Consider the following 11,049-nt stretch of genomic DNA (forward strand, 5'->3'; position numbering starts at 1 on the left):
ACTAATTTGAATATCCCTAAAAAATTAGTTAAGTTTGTTAATCATAATAAATATGTGTTAATTTTTCTAAATTATCTACCTTAATCAAGTGTTAAAAAAATTCTTCTTCTATTAATTCTAGTTGGTGAACCAATAGTCCAATACTACCGGCTGTATTTACATCAGTTAGAAAATCATCGGAATTTTTTTTTTTTTCAACCGCTATATATAAAATAATCTTTTTGCGCTAATGATTCTACCAAACGGTTCATAACCACAGCCTCTCTGTCTATATCCCAGATTCCATGAAATTGAAGATGAAATATATTTTAACAATATTGCTGTCACTTTCTTACACCTTGTGCCTTTTCTTAAGAATACAAAAGAAACTACAAGTTAGAAGAATCTAATAAGGTCATGTTCCCACTCCTTTAATTTAATTTATGTGCTATCGCAAGTTGATGGGAATCTAAAAAGTATAAACAATATTCATATAATTCACTTTAATTATTTTGACAATCTTATATGTATCCAAATATGATTATAAAGTTGAAAGCAAAGTCAGTTATTGCTTGCCTTCACCATTCAATGCTACTTAATCGAGTAAACTAGTGAAACTTGTATTATTATTAGTAAGGCTAAAGTATATATTTAGTCCTTTAACTTTATTTAAAGTTTTAGTTTGGTCCCTTAACTTTAAAAATTATACTTTTAGTCATTTAACACCAAAATTATTAGTTTTAAATTAAAAAAATTTTTTGTAATAGTTATGGTTATTTTGAATATTAAACTTAATATGTTAGCATTTCGTAATGTTTTATCAGTATTCAAGAGCTCAATATCATCATTTTTTATTAACAGTTTTAGGGTTAGAGGACTACAAATTTACTTTTAAAATTAAGGGACTAAACTGAAATCTTGTGTAAAGTTAAAGGACAAAAAATATACTTTAGCCTCTCAATAATTGATACTAAGTTATTAAATTATTATATCTGGATTTTGTAATTTACAGATAAAACTAAAATTTGTGGCAAAAAATAATAGTTAATAGGTAGTTTTCATATATAGTATTTTCAGACGTTTTAATGTTCTTCGATGATTTTTGCTAGAATTAATATGTGAGGGGACAAAAAGAAATAAAAATAATAAATATGATAAAGTATATATAGTAGATAGGAACAAACCAAATATCTTTTCAAGTGTTGTACCCGGCAATAAGAAGTGCCATGAATTGGATTTGTTTGGTAGTTATTATCGGATGAGATCTGTAGATAAGGATATGTGTGTGTGTGTGTGTGGTAATTGGATTTGAACCTAATTAGAATACATATCTTATTCACTTTTTTATTTTCAATAACATCAATACACAACAGGACAGGATAGCTTCAAATAATTGACATTTAAAAAAAAAAAAAAAAGATAAGAATTTATGGTCCGCAAGACACAACAAAGAAACACATTTATGTAGTACTCATCCGATTTTAAATGTAGAAATCAGTTAAATAGCTGATTTTGCTAATTATAAGATCTCAATGTATTTTTTTTTCTTTTTTATTTTTTATTTTTTTCTAAACTAATTTATCTAACTCATAAATCATATAAAATTTAAATTTAAATTTAAATTTAAAGACATCAAGTTACATTTGTAAAGTAATTTACTTAGCTTTTTTAATTTATTCAAATTAGTTAATTAGTTCCTACATTAAGAATCAAAAGAGTGGTTTTTTAATAGCTATTTCAAGCTTGGAGGCTATTTTGTTGTCTTGGCAGTGGCACCGGTAATTATTAAAATAAATCAATGGCACATGTCTAAAAATAATAAGTGAGATCTTATTATCTAATTAACAAAAAATGAATGAATAGAGATTTCTACATTGAATAATTTCTATTATTAACAGTTAATCTCAATGGCAATATCAATATAAAACATATATGAAGTTTATTACAAGTTGAACCATTATTTGATCAAACAATATGAGGATAAAGGAAGATTAATTACCACCAAGAAGATGGCTTTCAAACTATATAAAACTTGAAACCATACATATCTATATGTATATATATATATCTATTATATTTCAATATATATGTGACTAAATGTCTATATGTTCAAAGAATAAGGTTGTAAAGAATCTCATTCCAAGTATCAGGAACACCAGCAAGACACCAATGGCTGCAATCCATTCCCATTTCTCCAGAAAGTCCATAAATGGAAGGATGTGCATCTTTTCTCATCAGTGATAGGCTTGTGATGTCCAGCAGAGTCACCGGTTTTTTCATCCTCTGGAGCACGCTCTTTAGCACCGCGGCCGCCGCCGGCAAGCCTCCTGGGTAGGTTGTTCCGGACACCGGCATTTGCTGCCTCAAACATCCCTTAGCTTTTGGTTCACCCCATAAACTACCACTGAAAAAAAAAAAAAAAGGTGTTTCATAAAGATATGGTAAGTCTCATCTCTTTTATGATATGATATCGAAGGAAATGGAATAAAGTAAAAGAGCACACCTTATAAATCACACTATTTTGAAATTGTGAAAACAAGAAAATATACCGCTATGATCTTATTAATTATAAGTTGTCTTACTGAAATTTAAAAAAAAAAATCTTAAAATTCATTAACTTTGCCTCAAAGATTAATAAGTTTTCAATTTTAAAATGGGACCAGATTGATACAAGCTATAGGTATGAAAATTTACCATTAAGTCCCTAGAACTTACTTTTTATTAATAAATTTAATTAATGAAGAACTTGTGAAAAAAACACATAGATAAGTTATAAATTTTTTAGTTTTACTCGCAAAGTACAAGTCCTCCTCTAATATTATAGTAATTAATTAATTATCTTGTTTGGAACTTGTATATAAATTTTCCTAAAAACAATATATAATGTAACTCACTTGTAGTGAGAAGGAGAAATGCCTTGGAAGAAGACTTTGACTTTTGAAGGATCAACGTTGGTGTCGACCCATTTGCTCCATGTTGTGAGTGCTATCTCAAAAGCCTTCATCCGGTCCATGTCTTTCATAATCTGATTCCCCACTTGTATGTAATCCCATCTGAACACATAAAATAATTGAAGATATCAATCATAGAATACAAGAACTCTCATACTTAATATAAAAGTTATATAGCAAATTTGAAGATATCAAAAAAATTAATTAAATTAGTTATTTGTCTTTTCTAAACGATCATATTTAATCATATACCTTACAATCAATGGGAACATTTCAGGAAAAAAAAATTAGGGAGAATTACAATGAGATCCCAAGTAAAAAAAATAATTACTAAAAAGTCTCGATAATAACTTAAGCAGCTTGTAATGACAAGTTTTAAAGTAGAAAATAACAAATTTTGGGACTTGTTTTGTAATTATTTTCTTTCCTTGGAATCTCATTGTAATTCTCTCAAAAAATTATAATATAAATTTGCGATACAAAGTGGATTGAGTTTTTATATTTAGAACTAAATTCAACATCTCTTAATTAACTTTTATATTAAGAATCGAAAATAGTATAATACTCCACACGATCTTGAATATAAAAGTTTCATAATTAGCTTTGCTAAATATCAAATATCAAAATTGGAGAAATTAGTTAATTATATCGAGTATGACCTGATCTCCCAACAGGAACTAGGTCAGATCTTGTAATGAATGAAAAGAAATAAAAGAACTTACGGTTGAGTAGGTCCCCTGCGGTACCACCAGTGCCAAGTGTTGAAGATAAGCATGTCAACCCCTTTCCACAAGTGAGAGCCGTTGATGGAATTAAGCTTCAGAACTCTTCCAATATCCTCTCTCACTAAGTCCACTAGATACACGCTCCTATCTACCATCACCTTTACTTTGTAATCCTGTTCCATTCATTATTATTCACACACACATCATCCTCCAATATACATATATATATATATATGTGTGTGTGTGTGTCCTTTTCATATTCATTTTTCAAAATTCCAATAATTAATAGTTTGTATAAAAAAAATAATTAATAGTGTGTGTAGTTTGTGAGTTCTCAATCCAATTTCACCAAGGGGAGGTTCATGCCGCATATCATATGGGAAAGATGCACTAAAGTATAGAAATTGTGCTTAATTATTTTGACATGAATAACTTTATTAATTAGATGACGAATCAAAACTAAATGATGTACTCCTCCGGTCCTAAATAAAAGGGATCTTATATTTAGGACAGGAGGAGTATGTTTGTTGTTTCATAATAATTTACTAGTACCCAAAAAAAGACCATTTTTTTCTTATCTACCATTAAAAAAAATATTTACACTGATTTTGTAATTGCTGTAAAAAATGCTTGACACCGGTTTCTAATAAAACCAACATAGTAAGTTAATAGTTTTGCATTAGGGAAAACCATTCTTGAAGTGCCTGTAGTTTTCTTTATTTTCGATTTGGTACTTGTGAGTTTTTCTTTTCATATTAAATCATTCAATTGTACTTAGCAAAATTAGTTTTTGTATATGATTTAATAATACCAATAGAGTAAAGTTATAAAGATGAATGGTGTTAAAAAAGTAAAATTAAAAGATATAATTAGGAAAAAAAACACACAAAAACCAAATTAAAAATTGAAAAAATCTATAGATATTTCAAGAATAGTTTTCGCTGTTATTTATGAAAACATCACTAGTTACAGCCCCTGCATTGTTCTTGCAATGACCGGTGTGAAAGCCATGCTATATAAATGCAATTTTTTTTTTGCACTAGTGACTATTTTTTTTAAAAAATTAACAAATGGGATACATCATTCACTGTAATTAAGATTAAGAGGATGGGAAGTCATATATATATATATATATATATATATAGTGACAACTCAGTGACAAGCAAGCAAATATACATAGGACCACCACATTTCCATACTTATTTACTTTGTCTTATCCTCTAAACACATGGCCTACACCAACCAACCTTTTTATAATGGGGAGGAAGAAAAAGATTCCTTTTTATTTTATGTACAAGACGGACAAAACAATCATGAACAACGGGAAGGATATATGTCAAAGATAATTGTAAAAAAGGGAATAAAACCACATGACATCATGGGTGTTATAATTATATATGATAGTAATTAATTAAATGAAAGAACTAATAAGATAAAGATAATAAAATGATGAATATATATGTAATTACCGTGAAAGTAAAAATAGAAAGAGATCCGGTTGTGGTCAAAGTGTAATTAGAGTTAGGGACTGAAGAGTGAAGCATGCAAGTCAACGACTGCCATTGATTGAGACTTAAGGAATCTCCTACGAACATGATGCTCTTTCCCATCATCCGCCTCAAGAAATCTCTCCCATTGAATCTGTGCACATTTCAACATATATTGGACAAAAAAAAAAAATCCTCGAATAATAATTTTCCTTTTGGAAAAAAAAATAACACTTCCATGCATTGAAATAATGAATTAATTAATAAATAGAAGGAAAGTGAGTGCCTTTTTTCATTCCCACCAGTAAAAAAATCTATTGAATTGAAATACAATGAACCCATATAAGCAATCTATGATCAACTTTTTTTTTTTTTGAGTTGATCAATTTTAGTGAAGAAGTTACATGAAGGAATTGAATTGGAGTTAAGTAATTAGATTACATGAATGAAAATGTCTTAAATGCATTTGGCGTACTAAAGAAATTAATTAAGGCTGAGGCTGGTGATTGATGAAGGAAACAAATCAAAGTGTGCTTGGTAGGTGGCGTTTGACTTTTTAATTCCATTTCCCCCCCTTAATCAATCAAAACTAAAAAAAGAAATGATAACTCACTCCTTAAATGTGAATTAAATTGAATTTTCCCCCCCAACTTTACTTATATTATATGAGGTTATAAAGAACAGAAAAAATATATAGAGTTACAATTAAGTATTAATTGCAGAACCAAAATTAACAAATAAGCATTAATTTTTTTAGGAGCGACTTTAATTTTGGAGTGAAATGAGTAAATTTTTAATTTTATCCTTATTAAATATATAAACTTTACAAATTAAATAACATACTCCAACATTTAGTGAGAGATAAAAGGAAAAATTAATGATGAAGAAATAATGACATGCCTTAATTAGAATCAGAAAATCTTATAAATTGGAGATGATGACTGAAATTTGAAAATGAATAAAAGAATACAGACAAGATAAACATGTCTTTATACAAATGAAAAAAGGCTGTCTTTTGCATGATTCAATGTCTTTTACGGAGGAGGACAAGTAGGGAATAAAATGAAAAGAAAAGGGGCAGTAGGGAGAGAGGAGAATAGCACCGACAAATTCACAGGAAAGGGCGGGAGGGAGAAGCCGCGCAGTAAGAATCTAATGAAACGCAACAACGCTTTTTCGAATACAACTGTCAGTGCTTATTGGCCGACTAAATGCCGTCACGTGAAACTTTACTTCTTTCATTACTCCCACTACAGCCAAACATTCCGCAACTCAGCTTTTCCCAGTTTTCTTCGTTAAATTATTGTTAATATTCTCGTTCAATTATACGTAAATAATTTTAATATTTTACCATAAAACCTTGGAAAAATCACAATTAAAGACTCTAAAATTTAAAAAATACAGATAAAAACCCATAACAACTTTACTATGATAATAATAATATGTCATGAAGTTATCAAAACTCATAGTAAAATTGTCTGGTCCTCGTATACGTTTTTTAAATTTCAGGATTTTTTTTTTGCGATTTCTCCTAAAACCATTTAGAATAAAGCATCTTATTTTAATCTTAAATAAAAACTTACTAATAAAAAACAGTTAGTTTTTCAGTGCTAAAAAAAACCAGTTAGTTTTGTTAATAAAAAAATTAATGATATTAAAATTTTAAATATTGACAGCACATTCTTAAATAACAAAAAAATGTGTTTTGTAAAATCAAAGCACAAAATTAAACCTTACATAAAATTATATGATAAAATATACTCTTATCAATTATAAATACTACCTTGAGTCTTAATTATAATTATAAGATGTTGTTTATACACTATAAACAATACTATCTCTGATCCTTAATATAAGATTTTGTTTAATTTTTATTTTGGTTCTAAATATAAAACCCCAATACACTTTATTTCTCATATTTATGCATTTTTTTTCAAGATTTTCTTTCTAATAATAGTAGTTCTAACTAATATAGTTGATTAGCAAGGATATTTTAAAAAAGATATCATCTATTTATTATAAATAACTAATTTAACTTATTTTCTTAATCTCTTCAAATTAGTCAAGTAAATCTTATAATCCGGATGCGGTATCTTATAATTGGGATCCGAAGTAGTGTGATTATTGAATACGTACGCCGGGCAAAATTTTAGGATTCATACATGCTAATGCAATTTTTTTTAAAGAAATATATGATATAAAAAGTATAAATAAATAGTACAGTTCATGAATCACAGCCCAGTGAAATGGGAAATCGTGGTGTTTTAATCTAACGGTGGTGAAGAAAGAAGGAGTGGAAAGCAGAGAGGGGGGGAAGACGGTGTTAATCACCTGAGTAAGTTGCAGGCGAGGGGCTGCCATCTGTAATGGGTGTAAATCCGGTCAGGGCGGCCGTTCCTCTCGCAGCTGAACTCGTGCCGCACAAACTGACACCTGGACTCCTCATATAACGGATACGATTCGTCCCTCACCCAGTGCCCCGAAAACAGATCGCACCTCCCTCCGACCCGACCCGAATACCCTTCCCCATTCCCAGCCCCAGCCAGAACCAGAACAACCAGAAGCACAACCCAAGAAGTGGAAGACGACGGCGGCAAACTGTAGCGAAGCCGCGTAACCATTATTTCTGAAACGCACCGTACTCTCTCTCTCTCTCTAACCTCTGCCTCGAAAAGAAAGAGAGAGAATGTTATGGCAATGAAGCCGAAGAAGAAGATGTGTGTGTGTGTTGTGCGTCTCTGTGCTTGGCGGCATTTCAGAGCGAAGGCTTCGGTCTGATATTTATAGAGGAGGAGTGGTGGTGCCTGCATGGGTCCTTTTTCTGCCGAACTTTTGTTTTTTAATTTTGGCGAACTTTTTTATTTAATTTTCTCATTCAATGAGCTTTTTTTCCCCCTCACAATGGTTGGACTGTATTTATTTGTCCCAATGTGAAAATTCACATTGTAACTCCTTTTTTGTTATATGGCTCGGGATCTTAAGCCATGCCCCAAATTGTTTTTTGTTGACTAAAAAAATTTAGGTGAGCTAGTTTTGGTGACTCATCAATGTCAGATATATCATAAAACGTTTAACAGACATATTTACATATCACTCACTAATAAGGTCCTCATATTAGTTAAAGGATTCGAATTCATAATATTATAAATTATGAGCTAACTCCTCATCAATTTGAAATTCTTGTTTGCAGGGCACCAAATTTATAGTTTTCTTAAATGTCCTTATTATCATGCATATTAAAAGAGTTATTACAGTTTCTAATACAAATAATTAGAAAATTATTTAAAAAGCTACTCGCATAATTTTAACAAATAAACTTAATTAATACTCCTCCGGTCCTTAATATAGGACACAATTGTTGAGTTGGTTTTGGTCCTAAATATAAGAACCATTTCTCATATTTATCAATTTTTTCTAAATTACCCCTATAGATACTCCCTCAACCATAGTCAAGTAGAAGAGGGAGAGAAGGTATTAAGAAAGATGATTATGATATTTTAGGAAAAACATGTCATATTTCTTATAATTAACTAACTTACCTAATTTCTTTAATCTAATCAAATTAATTAAATGGATCTTATATTAAGGACCGGATGAGTATTTTTTAATTTTTATAAAATTAATTATTTAATTTTTATATACTTGGATTCAGAAGAAATACTAAATGGAATCATTTCTATTTTGGTTCTCTTTTTTTCTGCCTTGACAAAAGTGACAATTTTAAGATATAGGATTCCTTTAATTTATTCCTGAGTGCTTATAAATTAATCAATCTAGAGACTTGGTTCAGGCTAAATTGAAGGGAAATTATATCATGCTTTGGAAATTTTTTAAAAAAAACAAAAAAGAAAATTGACTGACTTCGACTTGGCTTTGGAAAGAGTCTTGGTTGACTGAAGACTCACACTACTACGCAGCAGCGGTTTTGGAAGAAGTGGTGGGAGAACAAACAAAAAAAAAAAAACAAAGGAAAAGAACAGTGGCATTTTGAAATTTTAGTGCACAAAACTTGAAATTTAAGTTGAGTTATTTATATTTTGATTAAGTCAAGTTTTTTAATTATACTTGTTACTTCACTATTATCAATTGTTAAAATGTGTCTGTGTACTTATAAATTTATCTATCAATATTTATAATTTTTTTATGCCAGCTCTTATGATAAAAATAAGGGTTTGAACATGGATATAAATACTTGTTATTTTGTTATTGTTAATTATTAAAATACGTGTGCGCACTTATAAATTCACTCATAAATTTAGCCTGATGAGAATATAAATAACTTAACCTAAGTTTTGTCTGTTTAAACTTATTTATGATCTCTAATTCTTAATATAAAATCATAATAATTGACGTGAAAAACCCTCCCATTGAAAATCCTTGTCAATCAAAGCAATAGCAGATACGCTACGATCTTTGTTTTTTGAAGAAATTATCGTAACATTTGGTTTCTCCAGCGTCGTTTAATTTGGATTCAATGTTATTTGACTTAGACAGTAGAAATGGGTGGAATCTCCACCATAAACAAATTAGGAAACATAAGATAGAAGAAGGGAGATGGAAGCCTTCTATTTGAATAATTGAACAGTCTTAATTGTTTAATAGATCTCCAACATCATATCAACGAGTAATGATTAATGTTATTTAATAAACAAAATTACAGTATAATAATACTCCCTAAACCAAGTAAAATGAACATATAAAGATAGAAGTTTCCTTTCCCCTTCTGTTTCACTAATCTATGCCACATATAGAATGCTATGTTTAATATAAAAGTTAGAGAAAATTAGTTAAATTAGTTGTTTATAATAAATGAATATTATCTTTCTTAAAATACCCTTATCAGTCATCTGTATTTAGCAACCTATTGATAAAAACTCATTAACATACGCAAGGGATTAATACGGAGCTAAATAGATAAAAACTACCTTCGATCTTATTTATAAGACTTCGTTTGTAGACAACAAATAAGGTTTTATAATTAGAATTAGAGGTAGTATTAAAGATAAAATAAATTAGAGTCTTAGATTTTATATAGTAGCATCACATGTAGAGCCGCCATAGATCATTGATTGGCCACCAGCGACTAAATCACCGATAAGGGATTATCATAATGGTAGAATTTGAGCATACAACTCCTGAAATCCCAAAAATTTATATAGCCACTACTAGACCTGAGACTCATTTGTTATAAGTACATATATAAACTTAGTTTTTTTAAAAAAAAAATTTAACAAATTAAGTGCAGACAAACAAAAGAAGTTTTTAACAAATAATTATAATTGTCAAGTGCAACACATTTTCTTATACTAAAGTTGTCAATTCTTTGTATAAAAAAAATGTCAATTCTGATAAGATTATATAGTTGTTAATGAAAGATTAACACCTCTAGTAGTTTATCTTTTGTCAATTAAAATCAACTACTTTAGTATAAAAAAACTGATTAAAAAAATATTTCCACCTTTTCTCTTTCAAATCGCTAGTAAATTTCACAAAATTAGTTTTTAATGAAATTATTGATAGTGAAAAATGACAGTGAAGTTCAGGTCTATTTTGAGCTTGTTTGAAGTTCTGTTTAAAAAAAACTTTTAAACAAATTCACGTAAGCCGAAACAAAACTTTCCTCGTATACTTATCTTATATTCCTTAAATCACGTTTAAAAAACTATTTGTAAGTCAATCCAAACCAGTCTTTTGTTCCTCCAATTTTATCGGATGTCCCCGAAGGAAATTTTGTTCTTCCAATTATTTTACACGCGACCTATTTTTTTTTTTTTTTGGGAAAAAATTATTTTGGGTGAAGATCCAACCACCTTCGTTATGAATAAGTGGGAATTGGGAATGAGAAGGCAATGATTGGGTACGTGGAGGTGCATGGTAGGGAGGAGACATCATGGACTGGAGCAGAGA

The 11,049-nt window shown here is 29.5% G+C and overlaps 1 protein-coding gene across 1 annotated transcript; it reads right to left on the reverse strand.

Moving 5' to 3' along the window:
- Window positions 1-1,845: 1,845 nt before the first annotated feature.
- On the reverse strand, window positions 1,846-7,886 carry LOC114714842 (protein trichome birefringence-like 41). The gene is made up of 5 exons (XM_028899619.1): window positions 7,474-7,886; window positions 5,125-5,296; window positions 3,653-3,828; window positions 2,874-3,032; window positions 1,846-2,383 (listed from the first exon to the last, which is right to left on the reverse strand). Exons 1-5 carry the CDS (start codon window positions 7,761-7,763, stop codon window positions 2,089-2,091), a joined length of 1,092 nt encoding a protein of 363 aa, XP_028755452.1. The 5' UTR covers window positions 7,764-7,886; the 3' UTR covers window positions 1,846-2,088.
- Between the last annotated feature and the right edge of the window lie 3,163 nt (window positions 7,887-11,049).

Source organism: Neltuma alba, unplaced genomic scaffold (assembly GCF_004799145.2).
Source record: "Neltuma alba isolate B1F8T4 unplaced genomic scaffold, ASM479914v2 tig00011543_pilon, whole genome shotgun sequence".
NCBI lineage: Eukaryota > Viridiplantae > Streptophyta > Magnoliopsida > Fabales > Fabaceae > Neltuma > Neltuma alba.